Here is a 14,427-nt window from a genome sequence, read left to right on the forward strand (position 1 = left end):
GGTCAATGAACACCAACACTAATTCCCATAATGCATTGCTCACTGAGTGTCTAGCAACCATAAACAGGAGTATTGCGATGCTCGCACTGTATCGCTTCACTGCATCGTACAGACAACGCGCATTTCTACATACAGACAACCCTTGATGGCGCGCAGAACTCTATCTGCAAGTGTATCACCTGCCATCTGATGTATACGTGAATTCGATGGACGGATCTTAATTCATGCTTGATTGGGTGCGGTAGGAGTTTCAGGATGGGCGAATTCTTCCTCTTTGCTTCTGCCAGACGTCTCCAACCAATCTCAAGGGGGATTAATGCCTAAGTCCTGCATGAGCGTGTCTTTGCCCGCTCACAGTCTCGATTTCCCCGTACCTGTCTCCCAACCAGCCACGTCGTCGAGCTCAAACTCGATTGTCCCAGTGAACATCCTGAACTGATGGAACTTGCTTACACGCAAGCCAGCGGCCCGACCGATTTTTACAATATCACCGAAAGTGCGCTCCTTGCCTCCCATCAGGACCATAGTGCTAAGTTGCATCATGTGGCACGCCTGTGGATAGCCAGACTGGTTCGGTGGCAGTCGTTTGGCGGCTGGCGTGTTGGCTTCGATCTGGGACTGTGGAGTTATCAAGCTGGGCACTATGAGTTCGTTGACTAAGACTTTGGCCCGCGGATTCTTCTTGAGCGCAGGAACCAGCTGGGCAAGGAGGCGGGCCGAGGTATCATCGTCGTAGTCGCGGCTGTAAATGCGGCGAGATAAGTATTAGTGGAGGCTATGATATTTGCATACAAGTGAGCGAGAGGAGATGTTCTTACACTACGCCCCGTAGCCAGTAAACGTCTGCAACAGTTTTTTGGGGGGTAAAATAATCGTAGACTTCGAGTTTGACGTTGCCGTGATCCAGGTCTGATTGATAGTCCTTAAAGGTCTGCTCGGACAGGATATTAGCACTCTTGCCCACTTCGGTGGACCACACTCGGGGCATTGAATGCTGGATATATGCGAGAACTTACATCTTGAAGCACGGGGATCATCTGTTCCAGCTCTTGACATATGATGTTGAGATGAGGATACTTCTTATGGACTTCAAGCATGACACCGCCAGGGCCGGCGCCAACATCACAAACTGTTGGACCGAAGCTGTCCCATGGTAAGTCAGTTCTTGTAGCCACAACTGTGATGCCAGAGAGCCACGGTACGCCGATGCTAAAGTTATTCAGTAGGTTTGCACCCTTGGGCGTCCCAAGATACGGCAATACCCCCAAGTCGACTTGTAGAGCTGTTGCAAAGGCGCCCTTGGCAGGGTCGTGCTCATGCATTTTTTCCGGGTCTTTCATGACCGGGAGCCAGCCCAGGCCGGCTTGATAACCCTCGTTTGTCCTATGAAGTCAGCACCAGTCACAAAACAAGGCCACGTAGGTGTTGACGTAGGAGAACTCACTCTATCAGCATCATCTCGGTGGCACCGGTCTCTTTTCGCAGTTCGTAGCTGTGGCGGTTGTTTGCAAACACATCTGGAGCCACTTCCTTGAAGATGTGTCTCTGTACGAGCATGTGCATGACACATCCAAGCTTGTGTTCGTCCGTCTTGCATTTCCGGGCGAGATGGGACAACGACGCTTCCCCACCATTCTCGATGATCTTATCGGCAATGCGAAAGTCGGCGGCCACGCCTAGTCCCACGGTGCTGTTGTTGGCAACACATTCAGTAACGAGCTTGATTTTGGTGGGCGTGAGAAGAGCTATGAGCTCTTCGCAATCAGCGATGAGTTGCTGGCTAAGCTGCCATGATTCGCGATCCGGAAGTTCATGATCATATGTCTTCCATGGTTTTGCTTCGTAAAGATGTCCAGTGTCGTCACCCAAGCGCTGATACAGCTTTGTCCCTAAGGACGAGATGTCCTGTACTAAGTTCTGCAGAAGTGACATCGTGGAAAGGCGTGCAATGTGCAATGTGCAATGATTCTTTCACACAGAACAATATTGTACCCGGGCGTCTGATGCATAAGACATGCACCGCAGATGCGGTTCAGGCGATCTCCGTGCACGGCTGTCCCGATCAAAGCAATCTAGGGGCTTTGTGGAGTTTCCGGGTGAATAGGATCCCCAACACCGGAGGCTCCAATTTTACCACACGGTTTGGAATCAGCGGCATTCTGCAAGCCGAAGGTTAATCCTCCAAGCTCATTTAGGAAGCGTCCACTGCTGGATTTGAGCTCCAAGAGTCCGCTGACAAGACTTTGAAGAGGCATAGATAGGGGGCTGGCAGTGATTCATTCGGGAAGGCCAAACGAACGCTCAAAGGCTCATAATGGGGGAGGCTAGGCTGAGTCCATCGGGACCCAATGGTATACAACCACCCAACTCCAGCGGCATCACAGTGATCATCATTGGTCTGGGTTATGCAGGGTCTGTTGCGGCCATCGAATGCCATCGAAAAGGTCACAAAGTCATTGCGTTCGAGCAGGCTCCGGAGATCAAAGCGTTAGGTACGATCTCCGGCTACGTCACCGAAACGTGCGACTAACATGGACAGGGGATGTGATAGGTATTACAGGCAACGCGGCGGGCATCATCTCAAAATGGGGGGATGGCAAGGTGCATGCTCAGTTGGAACCAATCTTGTGTGACTATGCGCGGATGAACCTATACACGCACACGGGCGAATACTTGACCGGACATACCATGCTCGGTTACTCAGCTGGCTCTGGCTACGCAGCGTAAGTTCAGTATGGACCGACCCGTGAGTACAAACACTGACCGATGCAGCAACCGAGGTGACCTGCAGGTCATTTTTTATAAGCACATTCTGGAACTTGGCATCGATGTGCGGCTTGGTCGTCGTGTGACCGACCTTTTCGAGGATGAGAACGAGGCAGGAGTCGTGGTCAATGGTGAGCGAATCGTGGCCGACTGTGTGCTGGCCTGCAACGGTGTCCACAGCAACTCCAGAAGCTTTATCATAGGTCGGAGTGACAAGCCCATCGCAACCGGCTATGCCGTATTCCGCGCCTGGTTCGATGGGAAGGAAGCAAGAAAGGACCCCAAATTAGCTTGGGCTTTCGAGGGCAAACATGACAAGATGGAGACCTACATCGGCCGCGACGTCCATTGCATCATCGGCACAGGTCGGCGAGCCCAGGACATTGTTTGGACGTGCACTCACAAGGACACCTGGGATATCGCAGAGTCATGGTCATATCCGGGGAAAATAGCGGACGTGCTGAAGGTCGTGGAGGGTTGGGATCAACGGATTATTGATCTGGTCAAGTGGACGCCAGAGAGTCAACTTGTTGACTACAAACTGGTCTGGAGGGACCCACTGCCTGGTTGGACGTCCAAACACGGTCGAATGATCCTTTTGGGTGACTCGGCCCATCCATTTCTTCCCACAAGCGGGCAGGGCGCGGGGCAGGCCGTTGAGGATGCAGGAACCATTGCAATTTGTCTTGAAATGGCCGGTAAAGACAGGGTGCAGCTCGCACTCAAGACCTGTGAGAAGATACGGTACGCTCTGGCCTCGAGTGCTCGGCAACCAATGATGTGGACGCTAACTATAATCAGATATGCTCGGGCAACCCTGGCACAGAAAATCGGAATCGAAACCCGTGATGCATGGCACAACTTCGATGTGGAAGAGTTCAAGAAAGACAAACGCTCAATCGAGATGCCTCGTCCAGATTGGCTGTTTGGCCATGATCCTCAGGAATATGCCTATGAAGAGTTCGAGACAGCGGCGAACGCAGTGCTGACCGGCGGACCGTACACACCCCGAAATGTTCCGCCGCCGGGAGAAAGCCATCGGACTGGAGACTTCACGGGCAAGAAGATCAAGGCGTGGGTGGATTATGACAAAGACCGCAGGCAGGACGTCCCACTCCGGGCAAAATTGTAGTCAAACGTGCATTGGGTACTCATTCCGAAGTAATTTCAGCATACCAATGCGGAATGAGTCCAACGACTCGACGTGCTCCTGTCTCTTTCTCCTCGTTGTCCGGCATGTTAAGGAGATGAGTGCTGTTGGAGGTCCCGTGCATAGTCAGGCCGGTAGAGGTTAAGCTCGTCGCTGGTGTAAAGGTCGTGATGGGTACGAGGGTCGAGGAACCAGCCAACATGCCAGGATGCTACGGCTGGTGATGGAAGGAAATGGCTGTACATGCCACAGCGAAGCTCAAAGCGGCTGTTAAAGCAGACTGCGGTCAAAACGATGGACTCAACTCTCCTACACTCAGGCCGCAGGCGAAAATGACAAGGTTGTATGTCGGTCTTGGCATGTTTGCGTCTGCAGGTGGAACTGCAAACTTGAATCTTGTTTTGTCTCGGCGCCATAGAACCTGACTTCAAGATCTTGGACCGCGCTTCGTTTGCCATTCTACATCTAACAGCTATTATTTGCCAGGCAAACTGTCAAAGGTCAGAGAAACGCCCAGCCGCAAAGAAATAGCATGTACTACTTATTGCGCTTCCAAGATATTGTCCGTCGAGTTGTCGACACGACAATACTGGTGCCGGAGGAGCGTTCTGCCAATGTACAGCATGAGCTGGCGCATTGAAATGCCTACCAGCAAGGTCATGAAGGCTGCGCTGAGCTGCTGAAGTGGCTTACTGAGCCGTGACTATGCAGGTCATCTTTCCGCGACTTGTGTCGACATTCCCAACGACTGACCAAATGTCTCGTACGTTTTTAACCGAAACAACATGCAGTTTTTGAGCATTTTTCTCTTCTTGGGTTGAATTGTTCCCTTCTCAAGGCCACACATTTCGTCCTGTTCGGCTGCAATCATAGACAAGCTCGACGCCGCGGATTGTGCCGGTTCCTGTCAGGCGATCCCAATGTTTCGGTTACGGGGGGGCAAAGTACTGGGTAAGTTTACAGTTTCGGAGTCGCGAGCATGTTGGCGGAGAGCTGAGATCCGGGAAACGATGCAAACCAAACGAGGCCGACCCTTACCGTAAGCCGAGGATATTGGAGGAGCACCGCATGTACGACCCTAGTCCGGGCTCATGAATTTTCCGTTCAGATGCGCATTGACGATGTTTCCAAAATACGAGCTTGTACGAAGTATGCTTCGATGGTTCCCATCATGCTGGTGTGAACCGGTCCGTGCGCGCGGCTCCAATCCAGAGCTTAACAGCACATCCAAGCGAGCGTAACCTCAATCCCTCACGGACGACAGAGTGGTCTGTGTGGCCGGATCCAGCAGCATCCACCACATGGTTTTCATCATTTAATACCTCGCCAGAGCACTTGAGCCGCACGGAAAATGTGCCGGACATGCATCAAAGCGCTGACAGCTACGTCAAACCACGTTCTCCGAGAAGTACAATTTTTAATTGTGCGCTGTGCGAGACGTCAGGTCACGTTTTTGAGAGAAGCCAATTCTTCATCTATGGCGACCTCCGCAACGCCATTCTTCTGAAATCTGGGATCTTTGCCGTTTCGGAACAGGCGATCTTCCTAATCCAGGCTGTTCCGAAGATTAGCTTTCTTTGAGAAGAGACATCCGGAGCCACAGGTATGGAACTGTAACCAGATCCAGTAAGGTCGAAGAATTCTCGAGAAGAACTTCCCCGTCGATGTAAGGCTCAAAATTCTCACACGGCCGCAAGGCTCCGGCACGTGGGAGAGAGATATCTGGATAGGCGACCATATAGAGTCCCATTCAGCCCCGATTATGGACAAAGACAAGCATTACACATCACATCTTTCTCCTTGAGTTCGATTTCTACTAGTCACCACTGTTGTACAATTATTGATCACAATGCAGATGTGGAAGAGTACCCTCACGGTCGCGGCTACCCTGCTGCAACTGACTCAAGCTTCACCAACGCCTCTCATCAGTCGGTCGGACTGCACCGATGGCGAAGTCTACAACGGTTTCACGATCTATTGTGCCACGGATCTCGCTGGTGGTGACTTGAGTACCACTCAGGCAACCACCCTTGATGGATGTATTGACACATGCGTATCTACGACAGATTGTGTGGCCGTCAGCTATGTCGCGCCTTTTTGTTATCTCAAGAACGTTGCGGAAGGCACATCCAGCTCTGCAAACGTGATCGCAGCCATGATTGAAAGCACCGGTCCCTGCTCCAGCGACAGTAGTGCGTCGAGCTATACTAGTGGAGACGACACCTTCAGTGTTACTTGTGGCTGGGACTATAGTGGCTATGACATTTCAAACGAGCAGACCACTACTTTTGAGGGCTGCATGAACGCATGCGCCGCTGACAGCCAATGCTATGCAGTCTCCTATACGACTGGAAGTTGGTGTTACTTGAAGAGCGCCGGCGTCGGAGGTTCTGCGAACGCCGACGTCAACGCTGCCAGTCTCCCTTTCAGCTCGACGACGACGACTACCACTACATCAACTACCACGGCAACGAGCAGCACTACTACTACAGCAGTAGCTACAGGACTCTGCATCAATGATCAAGGCGATGGGTCATCCTTCACGTCTGGTTCGAAGACCTACACCATCTCCTGTGGATTTGATTATTATGGCTACGATATTTCCATGGTTCAAACAAGCACTTTCGAGGACTGCGTGTCAGCATGTTCTTCCGACTCGGACTGTACTGCACTGTCGTGGACCATCTCTGGGTTCTGCTACATGAAAAATGGTGTATCCGTTGGTGATGCTGATGCCGATGTCATGGGCGCGTATGTTCCCTCAGCCAGTTCCACAACCACAACCACGACTTCAACAACTACGACAGGTACCACTTCATCTACCACAACGACCACAACCGCACCATCGACTACAACAACAACAACCACATCATCACTCACGCCATCAACTACTACAAGCACGACCTCATCATCAACCACGCCATCAACTACTACAAGCACGACCTCATCGACCACATCAAGTACGACCACATCGACCACATCAAGTACGACCACATCAACAGCCACACCAACTACGACATCCACAACCACGACGACTACAACCGTGCCTACCACTACAACAACTACAACAACTACAACAACGTTGACAACCACATCAACAACTACCGCAAACACATCAGCATCCACCACCACGTCGACAACTACAAGTACCGTGCCAACAACCACGACCAGCTCGACAAGTACAACAACCACGAGCACGACCACTTCAACAACCACCGTGGTTCCTACAACTACCACGACTACCACAATTCCGACGACTACCACAACTAGCACTTCAAGTTCCACAACCACCACAACCACTACTACAGTTCCGATTACTACAACAACTACAACTACCCCCAGTACTACCACGACTGTACCGACGACTACAACCACGCTCGTAACATCCACTACCACGTCAAAGGCCACTACCACAAGCACTACCAGCACCACAACCACTTCGACCACGAAGACAACCACGACAAAGGCCACCACCACTACCACCAGCACCAGCTCCAAAAGTACTTGTGCTACCGCAAATGCCCAATGTGGTGGATGGTTCTGGAACGGTGCTACGTGCTGCTCGAGTGGCTACAAGTGTCAAGAGCAGAACATTTTTTATTGGGAGTGTGTACGAAATTAGGACTGCAGTTATTTCGTGGTCCGTAGCATGTTAGTTAGATTTAGCGAGAATTGATACCCACTTGTTGCCTACTCTACCACGGTCTTCCTATGGCTTTCTGACGGACTCAATATAATCATGCCAGACTCGTCAAGGTTTAGTGTAGCCCTTCAATCATGACGGGACGTAATTCGCGACATAAAGGCTCCAAACGTTCCTGTTCCTGTTGGTTGGGACACTACTGCCTGCTGTCGACAGTAACAGAATGTCGTGGTACGATTAGGGGTTCAATTCGCCGATTCGGTAATCTGGGAATAGCGTGGCAGATATCACTCATTCGTGATACAGTTTTTGCACGATAACATTAATTAATGGTTCTTGAGAGAGAAAGGCACTCCCGGCCGTAAAGCAAATTGAATAATGGTAGAGCACTCTTTGACCTATTGAACATGGCCTAAGCTGTCTACTTTGAGTCGAATGTTGCAACAGCCATTGATTCTTGAGCAAGCTCGCCAACAATGACGTAACGAGACGCTCACACTTGTGGTGCGTCGGTCTTTTCCGTGACATGTCCTTTTCCAATTTCTTTTTCGAGATGAACCTCCACATGGTTGGTAAAGTACTTGGAAGGATCACGGACGGCCACTGCACAAGCCATAGCAATGACACCAAAGGGAATCGATGCCAGCCAAGTGATGCGGAATCCATAAGCATAGCCGAGTCGTGCAGACTCGACGCATTTTGCAAAGAGCGAGGCTGATACACCCGGCACGGTTGCGGCCTCTCCAGGTACACCAAGAAGCGTCAGAGAAACTGCCTCGATCAGCGCCGGTAGTGTCTTTGCTGAGGTGCCTGCGCTCAAGGCAGTGTCGGCGATCCGACTGGCGACTTGTTTGGCCGCAACTTGGCTGAAGATGGACGAGAAGATGACAGACCCAATCGCTCCACCAAGAGAACGGAAAGTGCCGATCAATCCAATGGCGACCCCAAGGTCTCGTTGGGGTACATGTAGCGAGGCTGTGGTATAACAATTCAACGTGATCCAACCGAAAGGCAACATGGCAAGGAACTGGACAGCCATGAGCCAATTGAGATTGTGTGGGGTGATCAGCGCAGCAAGACCAAAGAACAAGGTTTGCATGAAGACCGAAACGGTGAGTTGAATGTGTACATGTTTGATGTAATGCACCAGAGCTGGGATGAGGACACCTCCGATAAGTTGACCGGCACGATATCACTGTTAGCTTCGAAGCGGACGTGGTTATGGAGCGTGCTTACCCAGATGGAATGGAATAGACACCAATCTTGATGGGATCCGCAGTGTGCAGGTATAGTATGGTTTCCGCGTTCAAAGCAGAGGCAGCGAAGAACACCATACCTGCCACAAACACTAGCATGAGAAGGGACGAGAACTCGCGGAAGTTCTTGAACAGATACCAAGGAAATAGTGGATCCTTAGCAACAGTGAAGTCGTAGGCAAAGGCGCTTAGGAAGACAAAGAGGCCGAGAATGAGTGGTGCCAGAGTGCCGGCACTCTTCCATGGATAGGTGTTTCCACCGGAGTTCAGGCCATAGAGAAAGACAGCCAGACCAGAAACGTACAAGGCGGTCCCCACAAAGTCAAGCTGTTTGAATTCCTGCCACTTAGTGAGACCGTCTGGACGTGGGTGGCTGGGCGGGAAGTAGACGAAGAGCGTTCCGACGAAAGAGAATACACCATAACCGATGGCGATGTAGTACATAATGCGCCAACTGGCGTGAGACAGCAGCGCATTGGCGAGAAGAGTTCCTGCAACAGCCCAGGTGGCCAGGTTGAACTCGGTCCAGGCGAGACCAACTCCACGCCACTTGTTCGGCAGAATTTCAGAGATACCTGGAAATTGGTGAGTACGGTTTGAGTCATAGTCTCATACTACTTACCTGCATAGGCAACTGACACTGTTCCAATTGAACCTCCGAGGATAACCTCACCCGCAATGAGCTGATTCATGGACTTCGCGCTACATGCCACCGCAGCTCCAATGATTGTAAGAACTTGGCCAACCAGGATGACATATCTGCGGCCAAAGATGTCCGACAATCTGCCTGCAATTGAAAATCCGACTGCAGCAGCGGCGCCCCAGCCTGAGGGTATCCAGAAATCAATCTTTGAACCACCGAGCACCTCACTCAGTTGCACGAGAATAGGCGTGGCAAGGATGAAGCCGAAGATGATAGGGCCGGTGAAGGAGGTTCCGAGGAAGAGGGCAGAGAGAATGACCGAAAGACTGAGCTTTTCCGCATGCTTTGGGTTGTCTTCGAGAGCGGCTTTATGTGGATCTTGGTAGCCGAGGGAGACATCGTGATGTTCCCGATGGGCGAGCTCAACTTCATGCTCAACCTGCGCCTTATGCTCTGGGGTGTCATGCATTTTGACGACTGAGGTGCGAGTCACGGGAAAAGGGTCAAATGGTTAGGGGGTAAAAACGCGAGCGCAGAATGCGAGATCTAGACTACTTGTACTTAGTGCTCCCTGATCATGCCGAAAAGCCCCAGTCTGCCCCAGTCTACGTGCGGAGAAACTCCGCGGATTGACCCCGCCGTATGGGAGAAATTGTGGTGCTATCCGAGCTGGATGCTGAGAAAAAGTGGCACTGTCTGACTGCTGTTCTCTTCACCTCGAAAAAGGTTCACGGCATACTCCATATACCATTTGTCTAGTCTTTTGCGTATAACGCTGTGGCGTCTATGCTTGACGTGGGTAGGGTTTCATGTCTCCCAAGATCATTTGTATGGTTTGCTGGTGAAGGAGCAATCGCTTTGAACTTGCTGGATATCAAATTTGTTTCCTCGACGTACCGTCTGTCAGACACGGCTTGCCGTGCACGGAACAATCTACCAAGCAGATCTGGTACATACCGAGCATACGGGGAGGTGGAGGTCGCTTATACTTTGGTGGTGGGAGATTCCCTAAGGCCTTCCATGACCATGCATGGGGCCAGCAATTACCGACCAGGGAGCAGGCCCGGCGAAAGATGGAGAGATCATCAGGGAAATAGACTGCAGAGGCGAAAATCAATCGCGTCTGAGATTGATGATAGTTGCCACCCTTTCAAATGTGAGGAACCTGCGCAATTGTAAAGAAGCCTGCGAATTCTCAAGAAATTACACCATGGTCCTTCACTGTTGCCATATCTCTGGGCGCCAGGCCAATTTGCAACCACATGAAAGTTGTGGGGCTGCGATTGCCGAAGGATGAAGTGACCATTGGTAATATACGACCAGAAAGTGTAGCAAAAAGTATCCTTGAGTGCCTTGGTGGTAGTAAAGGTTACAAGTTACTTGCCGCGGCTATGGCAGGGCACCACAGAACAAGTGCGGGGGGGCATCAGTGAAATAGCGGTAGCCGTGGTGGCCTTGGGCCTAACAGTACTCCGTGCACTTCCGCGGTCCAGCCACTTTTCTCCTCCGAATCAAACTCTCCCAGTTGATAACCAGATCCCTCTCAACGAACACGTATTCTCAGATTTATTTGGGATTGCCGCTACCATGGCTGGAATGGACATAATCTCGACCGAGCGCGCTTTCCCAGTGACGTCCCTCGTCTGTCTGGGCTTTTTGTCGTACTGCGCTCTCCTGATATACCGTTTGTTATTTTCGCCGTTGAGCAAAATTCCGGGTCCATGGATCACCAGAATATCTGCAGTTCCTGAAGCCAACGCGCTGAAGGACAAACGCCGAACAGAATGGGTAGGCCAGCTGTTTGCTCAGAATCCGGGCACCGTTGCTGTGCGGACAGGTCCTAACTCGGTCTCCTTCAATCATCCTGATGCTGTCAAAGCCATCTATGGTATGTGAGCATCGTAATTCTCAGCAAGCACTTGCTGACCAGTGCTCAGGCCATGGCAAAGGTGCAGAGGGCTTTGGCAAGTCCAGCTGGTATGATGCATTCTCTACCACAGGGGAATCGCTATTTTCAACGCGCTCGAAGAAGAGGCATGCAACAAAGCGGCGCATGATTGCTCATGGATTCAGCATGCAATCATTGTACTCATTTGAACCATACATGGACATGACCATGGAGAAATTCCTTTCAAAGATGGACGAATTTGCAAGCACTCAGCAGTCATTCGATATCTACTTCTGGTTCGAACTCTTCACAATGGACTTGATGGGAGAGCTCGCCTTTGGTGAAAACTTTGGCGCCCTCCAAGCTGGAAAACCCGTGAGATACTCCAAGCTCGTCGAACTATCCCAACGTTTCGCCAATTTGAGTGGTATGCTGCCATTTGGCAAATTGAATGTGAAAATCCTTAGCTGGGTACCGCTTCCATATATTCAGAGTTTGTACCAGGCCAGGCTGGAATACTTGGATTACGCAAGGAAGGCGTTGGAGAAACGATTTCAAGACAATCGTCAACAAGTACTCCCTGGCAGTAAGCCTCGGCAGGATATTATGCAACGGTTTATTGAAGCACAAGATCCCGAAACAGGGGCGCGCATGGACTTTCCGGAGCTCCGAGCAGAAGCTTCCTCATTGATGTGAGTGCCCTGACTCTCCTGTTGGCGATGACATACTGAACTTGAACAGGGTTGCAGGAGCAAGTACTGGCAGCGTGACGATGAATTGGATGACATACTACTTGTCAAAGAACCCATCCGTCAAGTCACGCATCATTCGAGAGCTCGAAGACATGTTCCCAGACAATCTCAACGGCTTAACGCCTCTCCCATCCTCGAAACTGCAGCATTTGAGCCTTTTGGAGGCCACTGAAGTTGAGTGCCTTCGAATGCATCCACCGATTGGCTATGCCATGCCGCGCATGACGCCACCCAGTGGCGCGGTCATTTGTGGACTTTACGTGCCTGGTAACGTTGATGTCGGAGTCCCTGCCGCAATCATTGGTCGCAATGCTGAAGTATACCATGATCCCAATACCTGGGATCCCGATCGATGGATGGACGAAAAGGCAGACCTCTCCACCATGAAATTGTCCTTTTTGGGTTTTGGTTATGGCAGCAGACAATGCATCGGTAGAAACGTGGCCAATCAGTTTGTGATGAAGATGATCGCGACGTTATTGTTGAGATACGACATTCAACTTGAAGATCCAGCATTGACATTGGGTTCGAAGGAATTTACCATCATCAAGCCGGACAAGAACTATAACGTGATTTTGCGGCCAAGGAAGCACTGATCTCCGAAGTTGAGAACTGCCGGCAACGTGCATACTTGATCTGGTGTATGGATTAGAACTCTACGCGAGAAATGGTGATGAAATTGACGGTTCCTCCAAATGCATGGCGTTCTGTCAAAAGTTTTACGCAGCGTGTACTCAGGACCATTCCGTATCATGTGAGCGACCTGCGAGTGGCGAACGGAAACAAGCAGTCAATACCAGTCATCAGACAAATATTACGATAGGTTGTTTCGACCACCGAGAAAGCTTGATTCAATCTCCGCAGATGAGACCCTTCTGCGCTGCTCATTGACTGCTCTGAATCCACATTCCACAGCTAGTAACCCCTCGCACCTATGTGGTGGAAACACTGCACTTCCATAAGAAGAATTACCCTATCTGGCAAGTACAGTGTAGCTTCCAACGACCTCCAATGTGAAATTCGGATAGAGATTGGTACTTGCGACAAAACACATCCCTTCTGTACGTGTATATACCACAATTCTTACAAGGCTTTTGGGGGCTTCCTGAGATATCACTCTTTCCACGCGGAAGAACTAACTACAACCAACATGGCCACCATGCAGAAAGTCTTTGCGGCCTACGAGGCGCGTAAAGCTATGCATAGAATCAGCACCAATCCTTATGCTCAGGGAATTGCCTGGGTCGCCGGAGCCTTGGTTCCCCTTGCAGAAGCTCGCATTCCGCTGCAAGATCAAGGCTTCATGCACGGGGATTTGACGTACGATGTGCCGTCGATATGGGATGGTCGCTTTTTCCGTCTGGAGGATCACCTGAACCGGCTGCAGGCAAGCTGCGAGAAAATGCGTCTGATGTTCCCTATCTCAAAGGAGCAGATTAAGGACACGCTGATTGACATGGCGAGAAAGAGTGGCATACGCGACGCATTTATTCAGATCATAGTCACCCGTGGCTTGAAAGGTGTACGGGGCTCTCGACCCGAAGACATTTGCAAGAACAACCTATACATGTGGATCGAGCCATATATCTGGGTCCAAGAGCCTAAGGTGCAATTAGCTGGCTCCGGCAGCGCGGTTATCACTCGGACTGTCAGACGAATTCCACCGGGATCGTTTGATCCCACAATCAAGAACTTACAATGGGGCGATTTGACGCGTGGTATGTTCGAGGCAATGGATCGGGGTGCGATGTATCCTTTCCTGACCGACGGAGATGCAAATCTGACAGAAGGGTCTGGGTTCAACGTTCTTTTCGTCAAGGACGGCACCATCTATACTCCGCTCCGTGGCTGTCTTGAAGGTGTCACACGCAAAAGTGTTTTCGATGTGGCGAAAACTCATGGCATTGAAGTCCGTGTCGAGTTCGTCCCGACACAGTTGGCATACACTTGCGACGAGTGCTTCATGTCCACAACTGCCGGGGGTATAATGCCAATCACGTCACTGGATGGTGTGCCTATCAAGGACGGTCAGATTGGTCCCATCTCCAAGACCATCTGGGACGGCTATTGGGCCATGCATTACGACCCAAACTTCAGTTTCGCCATCGACGACGATAGCGAGAATGTGAAAGGTGCTAACAGAGTTGGGAAGGTGACTGAAGAAGAACTATTTGTCATGCGTTCTTTGACGGACATGAAGTCTTTTATGTAGGCTGGACCAGGCGCTGTTGTTATGCTTGACGCGGGGCGTAGTGATGATGTTGATATTTCACCGGACGATAGGGAAATCTCCTATCTACTTTTAGCATCGTCGTCGCCTGCGCACAAT

At 50.9% G+C, this 14,427-nt stretch overlaps 6 protein-coding genes across 6 annotated transcripts; 4 read left to right on the plus strand and 2 right to left on the minus strand.

Annotated features, from left to right (window-relative positions):
• Positions 1 to 179: 179 nt before the first annotated feature.
• EDD37DRAFT_667092 (S-adenosyl-L-methionine-dependent methyltransferase) lies at positions 180 to 2,014 on the minus strand. Its single transcript, XM_062819290.1, has 4 exons — positions 1,445 to 2,014; positions 1,017 to 1,383; positions 819 to 931; positions 180 to 742 (listed from the first exon to the last, which is right to left on the minus strand). The coding sequence occupies exons 1-4, from the start codon at positions 1,930 to 1,932 to the stop codon at positions 352 to 354; spliced, it is 1,359 nt and encodes a 452-aa protein (XP_062669227.1). The 5' UTR covers positions 1,933 to 2,014; the 3' UTR covers positions 180 to 351.
• Positions 2,015 to 2,374: 360 nt separating this feature from the next.
• On the plus strand, positions 2,375 to 4,209 carry EDD37DRAFT_634426 (uncharacterized protein). The gene has a single exon (XM_062816857.1). The coding sequence runs from the start codon at positions 2,735 to 2,737 to the stop codon at positions 3,896 to 3,898; it is 1,164 nt and encodes a 387-aa protein (XP_062669228.1). The 5' UTR covers positions 2,375 to 2,734; the 3' UTR covers positions 3,899 to 4,209.
• A 1,422-nt stretch (positions 4,210 to 5,631) lies between these two features.
• Positions 5,632 to 7,607, plus strand: EDD37DRAFT_465654 (uncharacterized protein). The gene has a single exon (XM_062813027.1). It carries the CDS (start codon positions 5,766 to 5,768, stop codon positions 7,536 to 7,538), a length of 1,773 nt encoding a protein of 590 aa, XP_062669229.1. The 5' UTR covers positions 5,632 to 5,765; the 3' UTR covers positions 7,539 to 7,607.
• Positions 7,608 to 8,052: 445 nt separating this feature from the next.
• Positions 8,053 to 9,927, minus strand: EDD37DRAFT_658565 (fungal trichothecene efflux pump; the record flags this gene model as incomplete). The annotated part of the gene is made up of 3 exons (XM_062818984.1): positions 8,053 to 8,726; positions 8,818 to 9,390; positions 9,438 to 9,927. 3 exons carry the CDS (start codon positions 9,925 to 9,927, stop codon positions 8,053 to 8,055), a joined length of 1,737 nt encoding a protein of 578 aa, XP_062669230.1.
• Positions 9,928 to 10,970: 1,043 nt separating this feature from the next.
• Positions 10,971 to 12,862, plus strand: EDD37DRAFT_634432 (cytochrome P450 monooxygenase). Its single transcript, XM_062816858.1, has 3 exons — positions 10,971 to 11,346; positions 11,396 to 12,038; positions 12,088 to 12,862. Exons 1-3 carry the CDS (start codon positions 11,046 to 11,048, stop codon positions 12,692 to 12,694), a joined length of 1,551 nt encoding a protein of 516 aa, XP_062669231.1. The 5' UTR covers positions 10,971 to 11,045; the 3' UTR covers positions 12,695 to 12,862.
• A 386-nt stretch (positions 12,863 to 13,248) lies between these two features.
• EDD37DRAFT_610650 (aminotransferase) lies at positions 13,249 to 14,310 on the plus strand (the record flags this gene model as incomplete). The annotated part of the gene is made up of 1 exon (XM_062815225.1): positions 13,249 to 14,310. One exon carries the CDS (start codon positions 13,249 to 13,251, stop codon positions 14,308 to 14,310), a length of 1,062 nt encoding a protein of 353 aa, XP_062669232.1.
• Positions 14,311 to 14,427: the final 117 nt, after the last annotated feature.

This window comes from Exophiala viscosa (assembly GCF_022695815.1).
Source record: "Exophiala viscosa unplaced genomic scaffold EDD37scaffold_7, whole genome shotgun sequence".
Taxonomy (NCBI): domain Eukaryota; kingdom Fungi; phylum Ascomycota; class Eurotiomycetes; order Chaetothyriales; family Herpotrichiellaceae; genus Exophiala; species Exophiala viscosa.

Bases quoted from the DNA above. Each gene is read 5' to 3' on its own strand.
- EDD37DRAFT_667092 (XM_062819290.1), bottom strand. From the start codon at position 1,932: ATGTCACTTCTGCAGAACTTAGTACAGGACATCTCGTCCTTAGGGACA. The intron at 932-1,016 runs GTAAGTTCTCGC...CTGTCCGAGCAG, and splicing joins TGATCCCCGTGCTTCAAGAT to ACCTTTAAGGACTATCAATC. The intron at 743-818 runs GTAAGAACATCT...CCGCATTTACAG, and splicing joins TACTGGCTACGGGGCGTAGT to CCGCGACTACGACGATGATA.
- EDD37DRAFT_634426 (XM_062816857.1), top strand. From the start codon at position 2,735: ATGGACCGACCCGTGAGTACAAACACTGACCGATGCAGCAACCGAGGT.
- EDD37DRAFT_465654 (XM_062813027.1), top strand. From the start codon at position 5,766: ATGCAGATGTGGAAGAGTACCCTCACGGTCGCGGCTACCCTGCTGCAA.
- EDD37DRAFT_634432 (XM_062816858.1), top strand. From the start codon at position 11,046: ATGGCTGGAATGGACATAATCTCGACCGAGCGCGCTTTCCCAGTGACG. The intron at 11,347-11,395 runs GTATGTGAGCAT...ACCAGTGCTCAG, and splicing joins TGCTGTCAAAGCCATCTATG to GCCATGGCAAAGGTGCAGAG. The intron at 12,039-12,087 runs GTGAGTGCCCTG...GAACTTGAACAG, and splicing joins GCAGAAGCTTCCTCATTGAT to GGTTGCAGGAGCAAGTACTG.